Raw genomic sequence first — 26,081 nt, forward strand, 5'->3', positions numbered from 1 at the left:
TTTAAGAATACACCTGACTGCATCTAGTGTAAATAAGCACTAAAGATTGTTTTACCTTAAAGTTTAAACTAAACCCAGGACATTGCATTCACTATATCTGGTCTCCCACAGTACACAGAATATGGAAATGCAATAGTTTTACTAAATATAAACTGCTAAATACCTTTTCTCATCAGCAGTATAAAGCAGTCTTGTGACTTCTATCAGTGTCTGGTTAAAGCTTGAGTTTTCATTCTACTCTGATTGTCCTATGAGGTTGCAGGACCCCTGACTCTCTGTCTGGACAGTGCTGATTGGCCCTGTGCTGATCATATGCACCCTCCCAAGAAAAGAAATACTCTCTAGCAATACACACCAAACTGAGCATGTGCAGCTTGTCCCCTAGCCTCTGTTCTATCAGGAGATGGTTTGGGGACAGTGGAAGAAGGGGAGGTTCAGAAAAGGCAGTATCAACCAGCCTTTTTACTTGATGCATAGGATTAACCCCTTAGTGAGTATAACAATTAACAAGCATGCTTTTACTGCATATACAGACTGATTTTACTGCTGTGGGTTTAATAACACTTTAATGCATTCATTGCATTAAGGTTAAAATGCCCCACAACCTGTCCTACCCATTCCCATCCCTACTTGGCTCCTGTGACCACTCCAGCACTGCCACTGGCTCCAACTCTGCTCTCCTCATTTTCTGGTCTCTCAGGAGAAACTTAGGGCAGCGGAGCTATAGGCTCCTGCTGCTGTCAGTCAAACTCCTTTGAGTAGTACGGAAGGAGTGGCATACCAGCCAGGAGGGGGTAAGTGACCTTTCTGTGGCAAAAGGTAAAATACCCTTTAATATCACTTTAATGGCTGGCACCCTACGTATTCCTTTGTTGGAGGGCACACTGTGAGACTGCAGGGAGGACTCATCAAGGGCTACCAACCTTCTTGAATGGACTTCCTTTGCCCCTTACCTTGAATTTTTTGCTAATTTGAAACACGGCCTTTAAAACATAGTTATGAGGATGGGATGGATTTAGACAGAACACAGTTCAGATATTTACCCTATTCAAGCCGTCCATGTACAGTTTGAATCTCGTTCAGTTCAGTAGGGACCATCCAAGATTCGAACCATGTATAGGCAGGCTGATTGTACCCAAGTTGCTTGATCGATCAACTTCAGAAAAAAACAGCCTGTCGGATTTTTCATGTGATTGCCAGCGGATATAGCCACTAGCAATAATCACTGTGTGCTCTCCTGGCTGGGATGGCTCCCCCCCACCAGGTGAACACAATAGCCCCATGGGAGGGATTCCCCCATCAACACTGACTGTGTTGATGGGGGAATCGATCGATTTTCTTTCCTGCAATTCGTGGTTGCAGGAAAGAAAATCGCACCATCTATGGCCTGCTTTAGACACTCAGTGGTATGACTGATGCGTGGACTCAGGTTGAGTTTTTTTATTGATGCCATTGTGAGATATCATACATAACTGGCTGGCACAGTGGTGTAGTGGGTAGCACTCTTGTCTAGTAGTGAAAAGGGTCACTGTTTCAAATTCCAACCATGACACTACCTGCCTGGAGTTTGCATGTTCTCCCTGTGCCTGTCTGGGTTTCCCCCAGATACTCCGGTTTCCTCCCACACTCCAAAAACATGCTGGTAGCTTAATTGGCTTCTGTCTAAATTGGCCCTAGTATTTGAATGTGAGTTAGGGACCTTAGATTGTAAGCTCCTTGAGGGTAGGGGGCCGACGTGAACATATAATATATATGTAAAATGCTGTGTAAATTGACGGCGCTATATAAGTACCTGAAATAAATAATAAATAAAATAACAGACACCTACCCCATAGACCTCCTGAATAAGTGAGCGGGCATCCACAAAAATGCTCTCTGCCCAATATCGCCATCTATTTATGACCATATAGATGAAATGTTAGTACTTTTCCACACTTTTTCAAACTGCCATTCAGGGACACGCTCTCCCCTTTCCCAAAAAAAGATGATTTCAAAGCCCTCATTGATTATGGAATCTATCACTCCTTTCCCTCCTGCGTGGTTATCTTTATCATAGAGCACTAGGAGGAAGTGATGTCACTTCCTCCTAGTCAGGGCTTTTTTTCTCGGAGAATAGGTGCAGGAACTCCCCCCATCTGAGTCACCCCTTGTCTCTGCCCCCTACCCCCTCTAACCACGGTCCGTTGATTCCACCCCCTACCCACCTACCAGTACTGCCCCTTTTAGAGAATACGGAACCAAGTATCATTTTGTGGTGCTAAATCATTTGTATGGAACATGTTAATAATAAAAAGAAAAGCAGTAAAATCGATCACCTGCAGCCAGAAACAATATAATCCCAGCAATAGATCCCCACACAACAATAGACTCCCCCAGCAACAATGGACTCCACCCCAACAACAATAGATTCCCTGCAGCAACAGTGAACCACCCCAACAAAATATCACACCCAGTAACAAAATATCCACCCAAGCAACATTAGACGCCCCCCACCCCCAGCAGCAGCAACAGATCTCCCAGCAACCAGCATCAATGGATCCTCAAGAAGCCAGTAAAAATAGACCTTTCCCTCAACAGTAGATCCCTTCCAGCAACATAAGACCCCCCAGCAACAATAGATTCTCCATCAGCAACAATAGACCTTCACACAAAATCAGATCCCCACCAGTGACAATAGATCCCCCAGCAGCCAACATCAATAGACCTTCCAACACACCCACACCCCATGCTATTACATACATTCAGTGCTGGAGGTGCCGGAACTGCGTTCCCCCACGTTCCCGCTGAAAAAAACCCCTGCTCCTAGCGCTCTATGGTAAAGATAGCCATGCAGGAAGGAAAGAAGTGACAGATTCCATTGTGGGTTGGTCGTTAGGGTGGCTGTATCCAGTGGTGTATTTTAGTTTTGTGCTGCCTTAGGCAAGACTAGACTATGAACATACACTAATGGGCCTTTTTTGAAGGCTTTAGAATTCTTTCACTCCGTTCTATATGTAGAATCATTTTATAAACCTTTTTAATCCTCTCGTTATTTCAGAAAAAGAAAAATATATAGTATTTTTAGCAATATTTTCTGGATTGGAATACTGTATTGTTCTATCTTAAAAGTCCCATTTGATTCATTTTTTGGTGTGTAGTTCTACATAGCTAACTGAGACAATGCAACCACTTCAGGAAGGGGTCAATGTATCGCCTGCAAGCTTTTCCATGCTGATGTTGCAGCACTGTCACAATATTTACATGAACAATTTGATGCTGACAAATCTCAGCGTGGAAAAAAGGAAGGATATTGTAGAGAACTGTACAGTTTAAAAAAGAAAAAGACATCAAATCTCCATGGACAAAACCTAGGACTGTCCTCAGATATTGAATACAGATAGGGCTATCACATAACACTTATTTCTCAATAACTGCCCCAAAATCTCCTGCAATGACAATAAATATCTATTTGTTTCTGACAAAATTTGACCTGCAAAGCCCTTGCCTTAAATTGTGGTGCTGTGCTGCGGCGGGAGATCAAACACTCAGCTTCATGACTGCAAATCTCTAGTGTAGCAGTTCTCATTAAAATTTATGTGACTCGGAGAAGGCAATCAATCGCTGACCCTAGTCATGTGACTGAGCAATGATCCCAGGTATCCCTAATCTTATTCCGTCTCTGGGAATATGCCCCCAATTCTGATTTGCAATGCTGTGATTTTAGGGGGCTTATTTTTTAAAAAAAAGTTTACCCTGACATTTGGCTCTTCTATTGTTTGGGGTTTAGTGGTTGAGCCAGGGCCACGGGGTGAATGCCTATTGTGTAGAAATTAGAAATATAAGGCACAGATCTCATTTGTGGGGTGTCTAGATAGTTTTAGATGATTGAGTGGATCAAGCCTGATGGGTGTCCCTAGGGAATTACTGATAAAATCAATGAAGGTGAATGTGTAGAAAGGATTGGTGCCTAACAACCCAACATTGACTGTTTTAACAATAAGGTGAATGTGAATGAGACCTGGATTTCCCATAAGAAAGGGGAGTTTAGAACATGGGAAAATTGCAGCAAAATAGACTAAATTAGGCAACTTGGCTTTTAAAGAGGAAACCTAACATTTGCTAATAATTATAACAAAGGCACCTCAAAAATGTTTAATAATGGCAATCTCCAAAGAGATAATCGTGGATTATTGCAGGTTTTTATTATTCTTTGTATTCCTTATTTTCCTTTTCTTCTCCATTTTTCTTACAGTGCCCATTTTTACTAAGGCTGGGTTCACATATACAGTATGTGAATTGGATGCATTTTTAACAGCATCCAATTTGCATAACATGTGAATGTGAATGGCTTTCAATGGAGCCGGCTCACACATGACCGGGGTGGCCGCAGTTTAAAAAAGTGTCCTGTGCATTTTTGGGTCCGGTTCAGGTGCAAATTCAGGTGAATCTCACCTGAACCGGTGAACAGAAACACACCGCACTCCGGGCTGCAAAACATAGTCAGACATGTGTGAACACAGACTTAGGGTTCCTTCACCCCAAAATATGGTGCGGGAAACTCACGTTCCGTGCGCATTTCCCGCACCGCTTTCTAATGCACTGGCTGTGCGATCTGCTACGGGTGTCAATGTAATCCTAATGACGCTCCAAATGCAGTGTGTTTGCCTGCACCAGAACACATGGTACAGTAGTACCATACGATCCGGTTGCAGTGCGTTTTTAAAAGAGGTGCATGCGCTACTTTTTGGTGCAATCCAGTGCAATTTCAGCCCATTCAAATAAGAGAGACAATTGAGTACTGTCTGTGATACTTTTTTATTTGCACTAATATACAATTTTTTAGGACAAGCTTTCGGGTGTATGTCCCCTTCTTTAAGATCCCAGCAGTCAAGCCTTAATCCCATGCACCTCAAGCCCATTTAAATCAATGGGTTGAAAATCACACTGCGCTGGATAGCACAGGAATTGCAGATCACATGTAGTATGCAGTTAGGTGTGAACAGGCTCTAAGGGCAAAAAAATCCATCTTCCTTTACTTTCTGCAAAAACTGGTCTAGAAAAATGCCCAAAAAGGTCATTGCTTAAAGGACAAAGCAGAATAAAAAGAGAAAGGCTTTATTTACCAAGCAGAAGCAAAAAATGGCATAAAAAACCTATTTACTTTCTAAAACTTTGGTTCAGCCTCCTGGAACTTATGACATCATCTGAGGGGAGAAGACACTGGGGAAGTAGCATTCCCAGGATGCTTCCGTGAGGCCCTAGTCAATGCCATCACCCAGGATCCTTGTCCCTCCTCTATTTTCCAAAGTCCTGGGCTGTTGGTAGACCCTTGGTGGCATCATATTCAGTGCAGGACTGCTGGTCCTGCATTGTACGAGATAACATCAAAAAGCTGCAAAAACCATTTGGACAACAAACAGAATCTGCTTAGGGGACTGATTGTCCCCTAAGCAGGGTGGAGGGAGGGAGGGAGGGAGGGAGGGAGGGTGGAAGCCTGTGGGGGTGAGGAACAGGGGCGGATCCAGAGTCTAGTCTCGGGAGGGGCACTGCCAGAAAATATATTTTTTGGGGGTACATCTATTGGGGAAATGGCTGGTGTTGGCGCTTGAATCATCACGGCACCATGGTTGTTATGGTGTCAGGATGATTGAAGCGCATTATTACTATTATTACATTGTTATAAAAAATTAAATAGTTTAACTCACCATAATGCAGAATCAGTGGGAGCCCCGAGTGTGTCACTTGCCACGTTACTTGTCACTAGATGCAGATTGTCACTTGCCACGTCGCCTGCCACATGTTGCGGATTGTCTCTTGCCACGTCGCCTGTCACCAGATGAAGATTGTCACTTGCCACCTGCTAAGGTGGTCTCTTGTGTCCCAGAGACAGGCAGCAGAGAGATGTTGTAATCCCCATTAGTATAGAACCCCCCTCAGTGCAGAACCCCCATTAATATAGAATCCCCCCTCAGTGCAGAGCCCCCCATTAGTATAGAATCCCCCCTCAGTGCAGAGCCCCCATTAGTATAGAATCCCCCTCAGTGCAGAGCCCCCCATTAATATAGAATCCCCCTCAGTGCAGAGCCCCATTAGTATAGAATCCCCCTCAGTGCAGAGCCCCCCATTAATATAGCATCCCCCTCAGTGCAGAGCCCCCCATTGGTATAGAATCCCCCTCAGTGCAGAGCCCCCCATTAGTATAGAATCCCCCCTCAGTGCAGAGCCCCCCATTAGTATAGAATCCCCCCTCAGTGCAGAGCCCCCCATTGGTATAGAATCCCCCCTCAGTGCAGAGCCCCCCATTGGTATAGAATCCCCCTCAGTGCAGAACCCCCATTAATATAGAATCCCCCCTCAGTGCAGAACCCCAATTAATATAGACCTCAGAACAGCGCGGACTGGACGATACACACACACACAGCCGTGTCCCTCGGGCTCCTCCGCCTGTGTCACAGTCACAGTGTCACAATCACTGAGTTACTGCTGTCTGCTCTCTGGCCTCTGCTGTATGTAATGTATAGGAGGCGCTGCTCCAGGCTGTGTGTGTCACACAGTCACACACTCACACCGGCCGGTCGGCTGAGAGTGTGACTGACGCTGACCTGACTGACGTCACTCGTTGCTAACGCCAGGGCCGCCTGGCGTCTAGCAACGAGTGCAGGGAAAAGGCTCCGCCCACCTCCTTCCTTTAGTGTCAGTGACCGCCGCCGCCCGTACCACACGCGAGTCTCTCTCTCGGCGCCGCTGCTGATCGGCACATGAGAGAGAGTGACTCGGGCCGGCACAGCGGAGCGGCAGCAGGATATACAATAACATTCAGTGTCAGTGTGCTATTATTTCGGGGGGGGCAATTGCCCTGTTGCCCCCCCCCTGGATCCGCCCCTGGTGAGGAACAAGGTAAGTATATCACCTCATAGTTCCATCAACTCCAACCTATGTGTATGATTATATGTCAGTATTACATTGTATAGCCCTGTATGTTGTGGTCGTTCAGGTGCTTATCTAATAGTTTTTTGAAACTATCAATGCTCCCTACTGATACCACCACCCGTGGAAGGGAATTCCACATCCTTGCCGTACAGTAAAGAACCCTCTACGTAATTTAAGGTTAAATCTCATTTCTTCTAATTTTAATGAGTGGCCACGTGTCTTATTAAACTCCCTTCCTCTGAAAAGTTTTATCTCTATTGTGGGGTCACCATCACAGTATTTGTAAATTGAAATCATATCCCCTTTCAAGCGTCTCTTCTCCAGAGAGAATAAGTTCAGTGCTCGCAACCTTTCCTCATAACTAAGATCCACCAGACCCTTTATTAGCTTTGTTGCCCTTCTTTATACTCGCTCCATTTCCAGTACATCCATCCTGAGGACTGGTGCCCAGAACGAGACCGCATACTCCAGGTGCGGCCAGACCAGAGTCTTGTAGAGTGGGAGAATTATCTCTTTATCTCTGGAGTTAATCCCCTTTTTAATGCACGCCAATATTCTGTTTGCTTTGTTAGCAGCAGCTTGGCATTGCATGCCATTGCTGAGCCTATCATCTACTAGGACCCCCAGGCCCTTTTCCAACCTAGATTTCCCCAGAGGTTCTCCCCCTAGTGAGTAGATTGCATTCATATTGTTGCCACCCAAAGGCATTATTTTACATTTTTCCACATTAAACCTCATTTGCCATGTAGTTGCCCACCCCATTAATTTGTTCAGTTCTTTTTACAAGGTTTCCACATCCTGAGGAGAAGTTATTGCCCTGCTTAGCTTAGTATCGTCTGCAAATACAGAGATTGAACTGTTTATCCCATCCTCCAGCTCGTTTATGAACAAATTCAACAGGATTGGTCCCAGCACAGAACCCTGGGCGACCACACTACCCACCCCTGACCATTCCGAGTACTCCCCATTTAACACCACCCTCTGAACTGGCCATTGTCATTCCCTTGGCAAAATGAGCAGATAACGCTGGCAGTGGGGAGGGGGACCCTTCATCAGCATAAAGTTTTTTCTGCCCCCAGAGTTTAGCTTTTAGATGTTAATAAAATGATAGGAAGTCATGTTCTTTATTCTTTCATCATTTTTATATTTGCAGCTTATAATACCTGGCAACCCTGCCATGAAGGTCCTGTTTCAGGCATGTCCTTTTATAGGGTGAGAATATTGTGTCACCCAATCTTGCTCCTGTATTGCCATCTTGCCACTAGGGTTGCCACCTTTTCGGGATTCATCTGAACAGGTGGACTTAAACCCGGACACACGATTCAAAACCTGGACTGTACAACATTATTCAGACAGGAATGTGGCTTGGAACAGGGCCTGACAGGAGGGTGAGGGGGCACTATATGTGCTGCGTTACTATTCTCTTTGGAGTGCCCAAAGGTGTCCCAGGTCTGTTTTCCTATAGTAGTGTATACTAAAAAAAATATTTGCTGTGCGCCTCTAAAGTGTTCGGGTTTGGCTGGAAAAAAGTGGCAACCCTACTTGCCACATAGACTTTTGATGGAGACTAAAGTGGCCATCTGTGGCCACTAAAGTGGTCTTGCACGCATTATTTAAACATGTTCCATTGTTGTCACCATCAGGAAACCCAACCTCAAAAATATATTTTGCTGGGCTGCATGCATGGAAACAGGAAGTGACCACAAAGAGGCAGCAGGAGAGATAAAACAAAGGATGCAAAAAGGAGAAAACAAGTATTTTAAGTCAGTTGTATGATACTATAGTGCTTTATTTGCTTGCTATAGCAAAAAATATTATATTCTTGTAACTGTATAGAGTTAACACCTGCAATGATAATGATCATATAGAGGTATGTCATTTTTGCTTGTGCTCATAGTTTAAATTTAAGAAACTGTCATCTATCTATAAATGACATCTTCTTTAACATTCAGGGCCCATTTAAACCAGCGGGCATGTGTTAAGGTGTGCCGAATGTGCGCCCACTGATGTGTGCTGTGCGTGGGCACAGCAATGTATTATACAATGCACAGTGCCTGCTTATTTTTCCTTTTTTTTTTTTATTTTGCAGACCACTTAGCTATATACACGGCAGTTCCTTGTGATGTATTATTAGAACTTTGCAACACAGTGAGTTTTGCAAAAATGCAACATGTCCTTTTTTATCACACCAGACCAGAGCAATAGGACATAAGGCAATTGCCATATCTATGTGCTGAACAATGCAGCCCAACAGAACTGGTGTAGATGAGTTCTGTCAAAGTTGAGTTTATTTATGTGTGTATTCATTTATTTATGTACAGTATATGTGGGTGGACATGTACAAACTGTGTTGAGATGTAAATCATAAATATACTGTATATTGCTCCATTGTAGCACAGTAGCTCAGTCATTAGCACAAATACTTTGCAGCACTGGGGTTCTTGATTCAGTTCCTGACAAGGACATCATCTGAACATCTGCATGGAGTGTGCATGCTCTGTCTGTACTTGTGTGGGTTTCCTCTGGGTAATCGAGTTTCCTCCCACATTCTCAAGACGTGCTGGTAGTTTAAAGCAGTTCTAAAGGCTGAAGGTTTTTTTTACCTTCATGCATTCTGTGCATAAAGGTAAAAAAACCTTTTGTGTGCAGTTTTCCCCAAGACTTCCCCTAACACATACCTGAGCCCGTTCCAACAATGTGCACGAGAGCTGCAGCCAGTGAGTGGGGCTCGGGAGTGAGCATGCATGAGTGTTATTTTATAAAAAATAAAATTTGTATCTTTAACATCACTCTAAAGCTGAACTCTAGGGATTAGTCAAAATCCACCTGCAGTGTGGAGCCCCCCCCCCCCTTTGCTGCAAGGGTTAAATGCTCATTTAGCCCAGGGGTGCAGGGATTAGCTGTATTATTACCTTATCCCTCCATCCATCAGGCTCCAGCGCTAGTTCCTTGGGGTCACCGCGTGCTGTGCAGGGCTATTAACTCTGCACTATACATAGGAAGCGAGCTTGCAGCTGCAGCCAGAAGCACCTTATACCACATACACACAGTCAGACTTTTTGACAACAAAGGTCCGACGGTCTTTCCGAGACAGACTTTCAACAGAGTTATGACGGACTTTCTAACGACCGGACTTGCCTACACACGATCACACCAAAGTCTGACGGATTTGTACGTGATGATGTACGACCGGACTAAAATAAGGAAGTTTATAGCCAGTAGCCAATAGCTGCCCTAGAGTCGTTTTTTGTCCGTCGGACTAGCATACAGACGAGCGGATTTTTTGACCGGACTCGAATCCGTCAGAAAGATTTGAAGCATGTTCCAAATCTAAATTCCGTCAGATTTTCATCCGGAAAAGTCCGCTGCAGGTCCGATGAAGCCCACACATGGTTGAATTGTCCGCCGGACTCAGTCCGTCGGACCAGTCCAGTCGAAGAGTCCGCCCGTGTGTAAGTGGCATTAGAGATGATGCTGCATTGGAACAGTCACATGGATGGAGGTAGCCTGCTGGAACCAGGAGGAAGTCACACAACTCGGTGGGCTCGGAGTGCAGTGCTCTGCGCCCTGCGCCCACCCTTTTTTGAAGCCTATTAGAGCCTCTGGCTTTATTCATGCGCTTCAAAAGTAAAAAACAAAACATTGGAATACATGCACCCAGCGCCTCACATGTAAATTAGGAGGCCGGACGCATGGTTAGGGGGTCGGCGCCCCTGCGCCCTGCATTACGGGCTGCCACTGATGTCACCAGCACACCAACAAGCTTGTTTTAAAAAATACATAGCTCTTTATTCTTGTTTGAACACATAGAAAAGCAGCATGTTGGGACTGTTCAGGGACCCTTCCTTTTCTATGTGATCATACAAGAATAAAGAGCTTTGCACTTTGAAACTGTTGATGTGCTGATCACACTCAAACTAGATGCAACTAATTGCCCAGTATTCTGCCATAGCACAGAGCGTTGCCTCTGCCCCTGCCTGCCATGCACATGTAGCCTTAGGGCTTATGCACACATGCGGCTATTACTGCCACCCTTTTGAAAAGCGACCCATGGTGGAACGTTTTCAGAGAGCATTCAACAGGTGGTGAGGTGACATATCGCTTCCTCACCGCCTGCTTTAGGGTACATTCAAACCTATGTTTCTGGCCAACAGTGAGCAGATGCGAGAAAATCAGAGAGAGGCCCCAGCGATTAGCTGTGGAAGGCAACCCCACTGAAGGCAACTCCTGCAGCTAATTGAAGCCATAATCACTATGCAGCAATTGCCTTTGAGACAAACAGTCTGTGTCCAGGGCCGATTATTTGCAGGTAATCCTGCAATCCTGCAAATGCGATTACATGGGAGTGGCTACAATTATCTGCGGGAGCTGTCAAGCTCCCCTTGCTTTCAATGGGGCTGCCTCCTGCAGCTAATCACCGGGACACCCCCCCGCTGATTTTCTCACATCTGATTGCTGTTGGCCACAAATGCAGGTGTGAATGAAATCTTAAAGTGGTTCTAAAGGCAGAAGGTTTTTTTTACCTTAATGCATTTTATGCATTAAGGTAAAAAAAACCTGCCGGGTGTAGCCCCACCCACAGCCCCCTTTTATACGCTCTGTGTGTGAATGGACAATGTGGCCTGGGAGCTTGTTCTAATGCCCTCATAGCAAGAGGCCAGAACTGCCAACGGGGGACCCAAGAAGAAGAGGATCGGGGCTGCTCTGTGCAAAGCCATTGTACAGAGCAGGTAAATATAACAAGTTTGTTATTTAAAAAAAATACAACCTTTAGAATCATTTTAAAGCAGAGTTCCAAGCTAGAATCAAACTATGTGTAATCCAATCGAGCACCTACACCCTCCTCATATCTGGATATCTTTTTTTTGTTTGTTTTTTGGGTGTGTTGTACCTTTTTTTCCAGCAGGGCTTCTGTCCTATCTTGCCACAGCGAGGCACGTCAACTCTGGGTTTGCATTGGCCCCTCCTCCTGCCCCCCCACTGCCTTCTGGGACCTGTGTGTGTCCCAGAAGATGACGGGGCCATTCAGAAAGCGTGACTCATGCATGCACAGTAGGAAATCGGCTGTGAAGCCTGAAGGCTTCACTGCTGGTTTTCCTTAGTTGCAATGCCAGTGCCTGCACCCGAGCAATCACTGTGGCTGTCCTAGTATAGGTGGGGGGATTGGGTTGTGTGGTAAAACCACAGCTCAACCTCCTGCTTTTACTGCCCCCTGACCGACCGTGTGAATCAATTCCAGTAATATTAACAATAGTAAACTTTATTTTATATAGTGCCTTTAACCACTTGCCGCCCGCCTTCCGCATATATTCTGCAGCAAGATGGCTCAGCTGTGCAAACCAACGTACCTGTACATCGGTCTGTGCATGAGATACAGTGGGCGTGTGCGCCATGGGAGCGCTCCATAGTAACTCGATGTCCGCCGGCCACCCGCGATGGTGGTACAGAGAGGCAGAACGGGGATCTGCCTATGTAAACAAGGTCCCTAGTCAGGAACAGCGATCTCTGTGTTGTCCCAGCAAGCCCATCCTCCACACAGTTAGAGTACACCCAGGGAACACAGTTAACCCCTTGATCGCCCCCTAGTGTTAACCCCTTCCCTGCCAGTGTCATTTATACATTGATCAGTGCATTTTTTTAGCACTGATCACTGTAATATTGTCCCTGGTACCCAAAAAGTGTCATTTGGGGTCAGATGTTTCTGCCGCAATGTTGCAATCCCGCTAAAAATTGCAGATCGCCGCCATTACCAGTAAAAACAATAAAAAATAAATACAAGTCCATAAATCTATTCCAATAGTTTGTAGATACTATAACTTTTGCGCAAACCAAACAATATACGCTTATTGTGATTTTTTTTTCCAAAAAATATGTAGAAGAATACATATTGGCCTAAACTGATGAATACATTTGTTTTTTATATATTGTTTTTGAATATGTATTATAGCAGAAAGTAAAAAATATTGTATTTGTTTCAAAATTGTCAGTCTTTTTTTGTTTATAGTGCAAAAAATAAAAACTGCAGAGGTGATCAAATCCTACAAAAAGAAAGCTCTGTTTGTGGGAAAAAAAGGAAATCAATTTTGTTTGGGTACAACGTCGCACGACCGCGCAATTGTCAGTTAAAGCAAATTTAATGACCGAAACAAAGAAAAACTTTTTTTTTTTTCCAAAATGTTTGGTCTTTTTTTTTTTTCTAGGAAAAAATAAAAAACCCAAGAGTGATAAATACCACCAAAATAAAGCTCTATTTGTGTGAAGAAAATGATAACAATTTCACATGGTTACAGTGTAGCATGACCGCGCAATTGTCATTCAAACTGTGAGAGCGCTGAAAGCTGAAAATGGCCTGGGCAGGAAGGGGGTGTAAGTGCCCTGTATTGAGGTGGTTAAGGGGGTAAATCCTTCCGGGGCTGAAGTGGTTAAAGGTAGCTTCTGAAAGCGCTTCCAGTATGATGTACAATAGGAGCATACCACTTGAATATTGTGTGAAGAGCTGCATAATATTGATGCATAAAATTATGCACTGTATAAAATTAATAAATACCTGTGATAAAGATAAATAAAATTGTTCTGATAATATTGAATGTAGAAAAAGGTGTTTGAGAACAGATAATAAGTGTAAAACATTATTGCTGTTTTCTGTTGGCATTGCACCTTTCCACCAGAATTTGATAATAAGTAACAAAGAGCAAACTGTGTAAAATTAGATGAATAATTGTAACAATGTATAAGAATATTTAATAATGTATTACAAAGTAGAATTCTTTGCAATCCTAAAAAAAAGGCGAAAAATGACGTTTTATAGTGGCTGCACCATTGCGAGCAGCAGATGGCAGCAGCGATCCTGAATGAAGGAATGTCAGAGCCTGAAGGTTTCCATGTGTAGCAAACAACAAAAGAGCAGAAGTGTAGGCGGCCCCTTTAAGCAGAGTTGCTGCCGCTGCATGCATCGCCTGTTTAGAATGAAATGGGGATCAGCTCCGGTGTGAGAAGGAGACAGGAGGGAGAAGCAGGAGGCTGCAAACTTCACAGCAACTCCCCACCCCAAGAAGAAGAGTAAAACACCCGGAGGACTCAGGATCCCTACCATCCATCCATCACCACCAACTCCTGTCTTCAAGGATCTTCCAAAACTTCCATCCGCTTCAGAGCAGCGCAACTGCGACCAGAGATGGAGAGCCATGCCTGGAATAAACTAGCCTAGGTGGTCTGCTAGAAGACATCCAAAGGAGTAGTCATCTTGTCTGGGCTGAGGATTATCTCGGGGGTCCAGGTCACATCAGTCCTGGAGTTTTCTTCTAAGGAGTCCTGGCTGGTGACAAGGAGAAGGTCTGCACTCTACCCCCACCAGGAGGGTCAGGATCTAGACCTTCTGGAGACCACAAGTCATCTTCTGCTCCTCTACACCTTCTCGGCTCTGGGATTTAAACCGGCTCGCGGGAAAAGTCGCTTATATTAAGCTTGGCTGGATTTACTTTGGGGTTTTGCAAGAAGTTGTGTTGGATTTCCTGGGGATTGTATTCCATTATCTCGGGGTTGTCGGTGGCATGAGAGCACCATGATTGGGGAGTTTGTTCACTTTTGTCTGCTCTGTGGAATTGTATGCATCACATCAGGTAAGGGGCCAGGGGGGTGTGTGTGCAAAGTCTTTGCAGGTCTGCAGAGATCCCAACTGGGCTTCCTGTGGAGGGACCGATCTTCTTCTAGAAATAAAAAAAAAAAAAAAACATATAATTAGTCTTTTTCCTATTTAGATGTCTCTATTTTATAAAAAATTAATCTATCTCTCTTACCTACTCAAATGTCCATCATTAAAGATTAACCCCCTGTATCCCTTTTCTATGTTAATGTCTATCATTTTAGAATCAAATAGTTATTCCTCTTTTCTTGCTAAGATATCCCTCTTTGGGGGGTCAAATCCCTCTCTCCTACTCAGATGTCCATCTTTGAAAATCAAACCCATCTATCCTTCTCTTTCCTAATCAGACTTCCCTTTTTTAAGGTCAGACCACTCGATCTTCTCTTTCATATTCAGATGTCCCTCTTTTGGTGTAAAATCCCTGTTTCCTACTCAGAAGCCCATCTTTTAAAATCAAACTCATCTATCCTTCTCTTTCCTACTCAGACGTCCTCTTTTAGGGTCAGACCCCTCTATCCTTCTCTCTCCTACTCAGAATTCCTTCTTTTGGGATCAGACCCCCTTTATCCTTCTCTTTCCTATTCAAATGTCCCTCTTTTGTAGTCAAATCCTTCTTTCCTACTCAGATGTCCTTCTTTTGGGGGTCAAATCCCTCTTTCCCTCCTTATCCTAATTTTCTTAATAAACTGTCCCCTATTTTAGGTCTGATCCAAATAACTGAGCTATTTAACTGCCAAAAGTGTTTGTTTTTTCACAAAAGTTTACATACAACCCTTCAATCATGGCATCTGCTATTTGTAAATACTAGCAGGAAGGAAAACAGGAAAAAATACCCCCAGTAAGTTTAACTGGTTAGTTTGTATGCTTAAAGGGTATGTCAACTCTAGTAATACATTTCTCTTATTTTCTTCCTTTTGGTCAGTTACCTATACCCTTAAAATTGTGTTATTTTATTGGTTCAGCAAGTAAGAAAAAATAGCTGTTCATTCAGGCAGAAATCTTTTGAGCTGATAACTTTCTGTGCTCTCTGCCTCTGGACTGATATCAGTTAGCATTGTACCTAGCTATCTCTGTGGACTACAAAACACCTCTTTCTATTATAGGGAGGGAGGTGTTATGTAGTCCCACCACACTCCCTGTCCTAGGATGACAATGCTACTCGATTTTGTTGTCCTAGAACAGGAACTGACTTGATGGCATGATTCCTAGGTTAGAATAAAGGAAAAAAGTGTGGAAAAAAAAGAAAACTAATGCAGCCACCACATCTAAGGACTGGAAGCTGCAGTACTATCAATAGATGTTCTTTGGTTTTGATATGATTTAAGTCTTCATGGTTTATGTATGTGATCTGCTACATGGTAATGGGGTGTCAATTGCATACTTTGTTTGGTCAGGAAGGTGATCCTGTTATCTACCTTTGAAAGTTGGGATATGCAGTAGGTTGGTGGGCTATATAAAGAATAATGGTTTTCTGGGGGCTAGCAGATCTTATGAATAAAGATGTAAGTGTAGATCCCCTCTACGCCTGTTGCGTTTGGAAAGTTTAGTTTACCCACTGCGGTGGAAGCCATGGTATTAGGGAAGTGCAAAGAGTTATTGACAGTTGACATCTCATCTCAACTGGCCATACATGGATCAAAATTGGACCGATTCAGCAGGGACCAGATGAATTTCAATCCATCTGTGGGCAGGCAGGTTGTACAGAAGTCGATCGACTTCTGTATAACCAGCCTGTTGGAAAATGTTTGCTCGAAGTCTCCCCGCTGTCAGAATACAATGGCTCCACGGGAAGATTACCTCATCCACCTTCAATGTGCGGATGGAAGAATCGATTATTTTTTTTCTTTTGTTCTACCCGCTGGTTAAACAAAAAAAAAAAAGAATCATGTATGGCCTGCTTTAGAGTTCTGCAGTAGTCTGTGTGGCTGGTGGGCTACCTTAAGCCATTGCTGATGTTGTCTGTGAAGATTCCCATTTAGCCATCTCATGGTATATCTAGTAGTAGTTAGTCTCATTTAACTGGACTTGCTTTGCAATGTTGAAGACATTTTGTAGCTTGTCCAATCCACTTCTTCATTTCCTCAGAAATATCTTCAACATTACAGAATAAGTCCAGATGAATGTGACCAGCTTCTACTAGATAATTTAAAAGTTCTAAAAAGTATTTACCTGTGGCCTTGGAGGACCCATATTCAGGGGTAAACCAATATTTGGCCATAGGAAGGCAGCATTTTCTGAAAAGCTAAATTCATTTGAGTGGTAGCCTAATGCTAAGCTATAGCAATGAGTTAAGGGTAAGTTAAGATAACTGATGGAACTTGTTGAAGCCCAAAAAAGCAATATAGTGTGAAGAAACGTTATAATTTCTAGGTTCCAGTTTTTGCCAGTTTTTTACCAATAGTAAAATCACCCCTTTACTGTGTGCAAAGTTAGATCTTGATTAACATGGAAAATAGTAATTTACGTGTTCCTCAATGCTTCAGAACTATTATACAGATGTTTGTGCAATTGTGACGAGTACACCCTGCTATGCTGGGAAAATTAGGAACTGGACTACCTATCTGGCTTGTCAAGGTTAAATAAAGATTACATTTTTTTTATAAAGTAAACAGTTGTAATGAAAGCAGTAATATGGAGGACACGGTGGTCCACAATCAACGTGATGTGTTCTTCTGGTGGACAGTTGTCCTTGGAAAATATTTTAAAAACTGAAGGCTGTAGTTTTTGCTACTTTATTAAACAGGGTGGATTGAGGATTATCATCTCAACTCCTTTAGTAGGATATCATGGCCAGTATTAGTGAATTTAAGACTGGCCATGTATTAAAAAAAAATTGTACAATTTTCCTTTAGATTTACCAAAACTATATAATATGAGGTCAAACCGTAACACTTAATTTGTATGAAAACAGATAGGCCCTTGCACTAAATAGTTGAAGATAAATCTACTAAAGCTGGAGAGTACAACCTACAGCCAATCAGCTTTCAGGTTTTATTGTCAACGCTTAATTGAACAAGCTGAAGTTAGAAGCTGATTGGCTACCATGCACAGTTGCACCAGATTTTGCATTCTCCAGTTTTAGTAAATCAACCTCATACCTGTACTTATGGGGAATGCCACCACTGCCATTCCAACCACCAGTATGGCTGCCTCAATTGTGCCTGGTTGACTGGTACACCTTAAATACACACAAGATAGGGAGAGGTTATTCACCACCTTTATAAATCATTCAGACTTCTCCACTTGTTTTTGGATGTTCTGTGTATCACATTCCTCGGGGCATTCATGTTAGTGTCATAATCCTGTAATCAACCCTAATTACCTACTTAAGACTTTGGTCAGAGAACTGCTAATGAAATCCCACTTCAGTGCTGCTGTATTGTTGCATTGTTATGGGTCCATGTCTGCTAGGTAACAAGGTCTTACCAAAAAGGCCTACTTAAGGGCAACCAAAATAAAATAGGGCTTATTCTGTAAATCTGTGCCGTGGACAATTACAGAAACCAATACCTACCAGTCATATCTGGCAGTATTAAACTGCAATTTGGATTGTGGCGATTTCCACACCCTTGTATGATTAAACAAATCAAACACTAAGTAGATAGATGGAAAGAGAAGCTGGTATGACTTTAGCTAAACTGAAATATTTCTGCTGTGAGGTCAAATGAGCTTTTCTCTTACAGATGTTAGAAATTAGTCTGATTATTTCAAACGATCGGGTTCAGTCATGTGAAGCTGTTGGCTCTTCTCCTGACCACGCAGAGCGACCATGATGGAGAACTTGAATCTCTTTGGAGCCTTGTGTAAAGCAAACTTGGCTTGACAAACCTGGATGTGTCACATTGTCATTCCTGCAAGGAGAGAGTGTTGCAAGCAACAAAATATATGTCTGCAGAGTTTGATGAAGGTTGTAATTAGAGCACATTAGAAAAGCCACACAAAACCACCCTCCACCTCAAAACTCACAACTTCAGAAAAAGATAATACAGTCTGCAAAAACTCGTGGGAATCCTATGCAGAAGAAAAACAGAAAAGGATAGGGTACAAGCCAGATATATAATATCCCCCTGGCTGAATAGTGTCTGACAATGTAAAATCCATATCTTGTTTCCTAAAAGTTGGAAAAAGTTGGAGCCTGTTAGGTCTTATGGAACTATTTAAGTCCAGCACGTTTTTGTGCTTTAAAGTGGATTCAGAGGGAATCCGTTTTTAGAAAGATTACAAAGGCATGAAAAATAACCATGTTTAGAGAACTGGCATGGAGGTCTGTCAGTTAAGTGTAACAGGGATCATGCTTCAAGGTTTGAAGAGTATCTTGATACAAATCTCAGTTCAAGACTGAAGAAGTTACTTTACACCTGTGTCAGTCATTTCCTCTTCCCTCTTTCTTTACCTTGCTTGTCCTTCTTTCTTTAATTCTCTTATTTGATGTCCTTCTCCTCTAATCTGCCTAAATATCTACTCCTTTATCTCCCAGTGCCTGAAAACATCATAGAATGACAGCATTGTGCAGTGCATTAGCAACTCACAATGCTCCACCTACTCCTGTCTGATATCTGGTGGGCAGCTTGTGTTGGAGACTGCACTGGACTGACTGGATTGGTCACTGGTCCTGAGTGGGTAATCATGTGGGCAAAAAGGAAGAAATGCCTTTCTGGTGGATATTGCCCAGTGATGGATGGTGGCAATGGGCCCTCTCGGGGATTAGGCAGCTGCCTTTTCTGTGCGACCTTAAAGTGGTTGTAAACCCACAAAAAAAAACCTGCAAGACAAAGGCATAATGAGCTAGTATGCATAGCATACTAGCTCATTATGAAATACTCACCGTAGGTCAAAGCCCCCTAGCGGTCCCCGTACACAGCCCTGGCCGGTGACATCGCTCCCAGAGTTACTTCCGGGTATCGTGGGCTCTGGCGCTGTGATTGGCCGGAGACACGTTGACATCACTCATGCAGGGCCGATCCCAGACGGGGTGCACGGGGTGCAGTGCACCCGGGCGCCAGAGAGGTGGGGGGGTTGAAGCTCCAGAGTGCTCCCCTCCCTCCTCCTCTCTGTGTCCAGAGGTGGCTCCCTCCGCAGGTCACAGCCGCCGCTGTAGTTTTCGAGGCTCAAGCGGCAGCCCATCCCCCTCCCTCCTCCTGTCAGAGAAGGAGAGCAGCGCCGGAGATCGGAGCAGCTGGTCTTTGTGTGGAGAGAGACCAGCTGTGCAGTAACATCGCTGGGGGGGTGGTCGGTGCCTGACACATGTTCCCCTCCTCTGTCTTTCACTCCCGCCCAAGCCTGTCTCCATCTGCTCTCCACCCGGGCGACGCGGCTGCACACTGTCCTCTCCTCTCCAGCTGCCGCCCGGGTGATTTATGTACGCTAATGGAGGCGGGATCTCTACTAATAGAGGGGGGTCTGTCCTAAGGGGATCTGTACTAATGGGGGGGGGTTTCCTGGGGGGGTGTACTAATGGAGAGGAGGGGGGGCGGTTTGTCCTGGGGGGTCTGTACTAATGGAGGGGGGTTGTCCTGGGGGGTCTGTACTAATGGAGGGGGATTGTCCTGGGGGGTCTGTACTAATGGAGGGGGGGCTTTGTCCTGGGGGGTCTGTACTAATGGAGGGAGGTTTGTCTTGGGGGGTCTGTACTAATGGAGGGGGGGTTGTCTTGGGGGGTCTGTACTAATAGAGGGGGGTTTGTCCTGGGGGTCTGTACTAATGGAGGGGGGGCTTTGTCCTGGGGGGTCTGTACTAATGGAGGTGGGCTTTGTCCTGGGGGGGTCTGTACTAATGGAGGGGGGTCTGTCCTAAGGGGGTCTGTACTAATGGAGGGGGGTTGTCCTGGGGGGGTCTGTACTAATGGAGGGGTTTCCTGGGGGGGTCTGTACTAATGGAGGGGAGGTTGTCCTGGGGGGGTCTGTACTAATGGAGGGGGTTTGTCCTGGGGGGTCTGTACTAATGGAGGGGGGCTTTGTCCTAGGGGGGTCTGTACTAATGGAGAGGGGGTTTGTCCTGGGGGGGTCTGTACTAATGGAGGGGGTTTGTTCTGGGGGTCTGTACTAATGGAGGGAGTCTTTGTCCCGGGAGCTCTGTACTAATGGAGGGGGGTCTGTCCTAAGGGGGTCTGTACTAATGGAGGGGGGTTTGTCCTGGTGGGGGTCTGTACTAATGGAGGGGGGTTTGTCCTGGGGGGGTCTGTACTAATTGAGAGGGGGCGGTTTGTCCTGGGGGTCTGTACTAATGAAGAGGGGTTGTCCTGGGGGGGTTTGTACTAATGGAGAGTGGGGCGGTTTGTCCTGTGGGGTCTGTACTAATGGAGGGGGGTTTGTCCTACAGTCTCTGACCTTCTCCTATATTATGTCTGCAGTCTCTGACCATCTCCTGTATCATGTCTACAGTCTCTGACCATCTCCTGTATTATGTCTGCAGTCCCTGACCATCTCTTGTATCATGTCTGCAGTCTTTGACCGTATTATGTCTAGGGGCTCTTTCTAACAGACAGCCCTCCGTGTGTGCATTAGAGAGACTCCCCTCCAGGTCTCATTAGTGTACTCTATTTCTGTATTTTCTTTATTGTTAAGAGATCATGGGAGGATCCCAAGGTAAGGAAGACTTCTAAGGGGAGCATCTCTGTGTTTGAGTCGTTGCTATAGAAACATTTGTAAAGGGGAGGAGTTGGTAAGATGACCACGCCCCTTTTGTGGGGGCGCCAGAAATATTTCTGCACCCAGGCGTCTGTGACCCTAGGATCGGCCCTGCACTCATGCGTGCGGGAACCGCCGGTAACGCACACTAGCTGAAGCAACGGCACAAATGTTTATAGCCCATATAAAAAGATTATAGCAATGTGATAGGTTGTGTAACCATAAAATGTCCATCCACAAATGGCAGCTCCACAAGGGGATTAGAAGCAAAATCCAGCAGGAGCTACAGAGTATAAAAGAGAAGAGAGGTGCCTCTAAGTGTAGCAATATGGTTACATTTAATGAAGGTAGAACATTTAGCAACTCACATGGTTGATGATTAACCACTTCCCGCCCGGCCTATAACTGAATGACGGCCAGGAAGTGGTTCTGTTATCCTATGACGTCCAGCAGGATAACATGCCAGCGTGTAGCGCGGCGATCTCGAGTGCGGCATGTCAGTCTGACACAACGCATCTCCGATCATGATAAGAGGCTTCTTACCACATGATCAGCTGTGACCAATCACAGCTGATCATCGCGTGAACCAGGAAGTGCTGGTGTGCGCTGACAAGGAGAGCCGATCGGCGGCTCTCCCTGTAGGGGGGGGGGTCTGTGCTGATAATCAGCGCAATGATTATCAGCACAGCCCCCATCAAATGTACCAATTAACTGCCAATCGGTGCCCAGTCAGTGCCCCATCATAACCCCCTGCCAGTGCCCAATAAAGTTCCAATCAGTGCCCACCACAGTGAAAATCAGTGCCCACCATAGTGCCAATCAGTGTCCATCACAGTGCCAATCAGTGCCCAGCATTAACACATGTCAGTACCTGCCCAATCAGTGCTGACCATCAGTGCCATCTATTAGTGTCCATCAATGCCACCTGTCAGTGCCAATCAGTGCCGCCTATAAGTGCCAATCAGTGCCGCCTGTCAGTGCCCATCAGTGCTGCATATCAGTGCCACCTATCAGTGCCCATCAATTCTACATATCAGTGCCTCCTCATCAGTGCCCATCAGTTCCAACTCATCAGTGCCCATCGGTGCCGCCTCATCAGTGCCCATCATTGCCGACTCATCAGTGCCCATCAGTGAAGGAGAAAACAACATTTTATAACAGAAACACATATCAAGACATCACTCGTTTATCAAGTCAAAATTTATAAACAATTTGCTTGTCTTGCAAAACACTCTCAGACCAAGTTACTCTCAATCCAAGGTTTTACTGTTATATGTTTCTTTGTGTTTCTCTAATAGCCAATATTATTTGTCTGTTCAAGATTATTACCAACAATGGCAGCGCAGTTATAAATCCTAACATTTTATTTTTCCATCTCTACACCTTCCAGTTGTGTAGGTTAGGATCACAGGCAGTGAATGACCCCAATTGTGACACAGAGGACTGAACTTTTATCTCCTCACTCTGGAATGTGCAATTACCTAACCTGGAAGAAATAAATAACTTTTTCCTACTTTAGTACTCTGCCTAATTTATTGAAGCAGATTAGCCTTAGAAGATTTGGATCACTCTCTGTGTTAAACGTTTATTTGCATGTTTGAAGACAATTGTCAGGATGATGTATGAAGGAAGGGAAGATTAGAGAAGAGATAAAGGACTTAGGAGCCATTAGGTAGTGTTTGAGTTTAGGGAACTGGCTGCTGAATGTTATCAGGAGTTCTATGTTTATGTGACTAGGGTTGGGTGACTACTCTACGCTGTTCGTTTTAGGTAGGCACTGGTGAATGGACTCACCCATTGGTTTCTTGAACCTTAAAGATCATGAAGGACAGAGTTCCCTGCAGTCATTTGTGGCCTAAGGCCTGATTCACACCTATGCAGGGTGCAGTTTGCATATTCCGGGTGCATTTTGCGTTTTTCATTTCACATTTTTGATCCACTGAAGTCTATGGAACAAAAAAAATGAAAAAAGTCCCTGGCCCTTTCCATAAAATGCACAATTGTGAATGTGTCCCATAGGAAACCATGTTAAATGGACTGTAGTGTGTTTCTGCAAAACTGAAAACGCACTAAAAAATGCATAGGTGTGAGCCAGGCCAGCAAAGTTACACTGTTACACTTACAAGGGCATTGTAATGTGGCAAATCAGACAGTCGAGGCATGTTTTTAACGCGCCTCATCCACCTGTCAAAACCAGGCAATGGCCAGTGGATACTACAAAACAACTAAAAGAGGGCGCGCCAGCCGCGCACATGACTTTAACCATTTCAGCCCCGAAAGAATTTACCCCCTTCCTGACCAGGGCACTTTTTGCGATACGGCACTGCGTCGCTTTAACTGACAATTGCGCGGTCGTGCATCATTGCACCCACAAAACAAAAATTGAACAAAATTGATGTCCTTTTTTTCCCACAAACAGAGCTTTCTTTTGGTGGGATTTGATCACCTCTGCGGTTTTTATTTTTTGCGCTATAAACAAATAAAGAGCGAAAATTTTGAAAAAAGGCAATATTTTTTACTATAATGAATATCCCCAAAAAATATATAAAAAAACTATTTTTTTCCTCAGTTTAGACCGATATGTATTCTTCTACATATTTTTGATTAAAAACAAAAATCACAATAAGCGCATATTGATTGATTTGTGCAAAAGTTATAGTGTATACAAAATAGGGGATAGATTTATGGCATTTTTATTATTATTTTTTTTTATTAGTAATGGTGGCGATCTGCGATTTTTATCATGACTGCGACATTATGGCGGACACATCAGACACTTTTGACACTATTTTGGGACTATTGTCATTTATACAGTGATCATCAAAATGTGAATCCTTGTGAAGGCACAATGTAGGGCCATACATTTTTTTTATGGCATCTCAATGCTAAAGTGTGTGAGAACTTGCACACCAAAATGCATGCTAACAAATTGTTTTGGTGCGGTGCGATTAAAAAAAAAAAAAAAAGTGCTTGCTACTTTTGTGCAGTCATTGCATATAGAATTGAATGAATGGGGTGTCCTAAACGCACTACACCTGAATTCGAGATTGCACAAAAATGCGGGTGCACTGTCATACCAGCTCAGGTGGGAATGAAACCATAGAAGTGAATGGGGCCCCATCACAACCACAATGCAACCACATCCAATGGATTTCAGTGTAAAACCCCTTTTCAAACAGGCATGCAAGAGGAAGCAAATTCCCTCCTGACTGCCTGCTAACTACGGGCCAGCCACTGCTGACAACAGCCATGTGAAAGAGGCCTGAACGTATTACTTCTTTGCAGCTGAATTATTTCCCCTTTATGTTCCATGGCCACAGTATACACTTAGATATGTATGTACGCTTATGCATATTATGCGCTTGTGGCACCCTGCGTACCCACCCTGTGCTATGGATTAATTCACTTTGAGTTCTTTTTTTTTCAGTGACCTGTAGTGCTTTCCTTGCGCTTTCATACTGTATTGTTCCTACATGAAAAGCACATGCAAAATAGCTAACAGATGTAAGATAGCGTTGAAAATATTTGAGAAACCTCGTCTTCATTTTAGGTACGCCAGCACTTAGCTGCCATGTGTTTGGACGCTGGAACATGTGCTGCTTTGTAAACCATATTAGACATATTTGTACCATCCTGGTTGTGCACATCCCTGCAAGTGAGAATGCACTTAGGGTATTCTGTCTTGTTTGCGGGTTTATCGTTTTTTTGGTGAATGTGTATATGCTTTATTAAATAGGGTCCAGTTGAACCACATGCTATTTGACTGCGACAAGCAACTTTTCTCCTTATTTGTTTTAATGAGGTGTTGTTCAAGGCTTTGTTGTCATTGCCCCTCTCCAGGATAATGTAAGGCAAGAACTGTAGTTGTATTGTCTGGTGGAAAAGCCTGACAGTGCCACTATCTCAGTGCCAGGCACTGGAAACCCAGAGAGCACTCTACCACCCTGCACTGCCACTCTCTCTAAACCATGTGAAGTTAGTTCAGGGATCTCCTCCGCTCAGCTGTTGTGTTCTGAAAGGAGGGTGCCCCCCCCCCCCCCCCCCCCGAACACTCTGATCGAGTGCAAAATGTGGTGCAGCTGTGCATGGTAGATAGGGACGCACTGATACCATTTTTTTTACAATGAGTCCAAGTACCGTTACTTTTTTTTTAGTACTCGCCTATATCAATTACCGATACCTACCGCAACTGCTTTGTTTTAACTTCAGCTGTCAGCAATGGTACAAAGCATTGAAAAGTTAATACAAATGAAATAAATATATATATTTTTTAATTTAGCACTTTTTCAATGTGAAATGTGTAAATATATGTTAATATTCACTAACAAAGCAAATAAAAAAAAAGTTTTAATTGTTTATTTATTTATAAAATAGACGTGAACAAAAGAAAAAAAGCAGGAAAATAATACTTAAATGGAGGAGAATAGAAAGTTAAAGTAGATGTAAACCCAATGTCATCCTTTCTAAACTACTGCCATAGGGGTTATCTATAAGGATATACATGCCTCCTGCATGTATCTTTACCTGTCAAATGTCTCCCCTCTGTCTGTTATGAGCTCCGAAAAACTGCAGATTCTGAGCAGTGTTGTTAATAAACATTGCGGGATGCTTTTTTTTTGACAGGTCCAAAAAGCGGACTTCATTAACACTGGGGAGACCCACTGACACCTCAAAGAGCCGAGCCTGAAAGTATTTGCGGCATTTGCACGAGTACTGATACTTGTATCGATACTAGTATTGGTGCAACCCTAATGGTAGCCAATCAGCTTCTAACTTCAGCTTGTTCAATTAAGCTTTGACAAAACAACTGGAAGCTGATTGGTTTCTATGCTGAACTGCACCAGATTTTTCACTCTCCAGTTTTAGTTATTCAACCCCTAAGTATCCTGGGTTTTGTGGGACAG

General features: G+C 44.0%; 1 protein-coding gene and 1 long non-coding RNA gene across 5 annotated transcripts in view; one reads left to right on the forward strand and one right to left on the reverse strand.

Moving 5' to 3' along the window:
• Positions 1–26,081, forward strand: part of ROBO1 (roundabout guidance receptor 1) — a 1,646,584-nt gene that overhangs the window by 1,084,528 nt on the left and 535,975 nt on the right. Inside the window, exon 1 of one of the 4 annotated variants that reach the window (XM_073617023.1) lies at positions 13,794–14,528. The exons of the other annotated variants lie outside the window; for them this stretch is intronic. Within the exon in view, the coding sequence (XP_073473124.1) occupies positions 14,471–14,528 (58 nt within the window). The 5' untranslated portion in view covers positions 13,794–14,470. Of the gene's footprint in view, positions 1–13,793; positions 14,529–26,081 lie in introns of those variants that run through there. 4 annotated transcript variants of the gene reach the window in all.
• LOC141129179 (uncharacterized) lies at positions 13,616–15,257 on the reverse strand. Its single transcript, XR_012241781.1, has 2 exons — positions 14,706–15,257; positions 13,616–14,615 (listed from the first exon to the last, which is right to left on the reverse strand). It is a non-coding gene; the product is annotated as an uncharacterized lncRNA (long non-coding RNA).

The sequence above is a fragment of the Aquarana catesbeiana genome, linkage group LG02 (assembly GCF_042186555.1).
Source record: "Aquarana catesbeiana isolate 2022-GZ linkage group LG02, ASM4218655v1, whole genome shotgun sequence".
Lineage (NCBI taxonomy): Eukaryota > Metazoa > Chordata > Amphibia > Anura > Ranidae > Aquarana > Aquarana catesbeiana.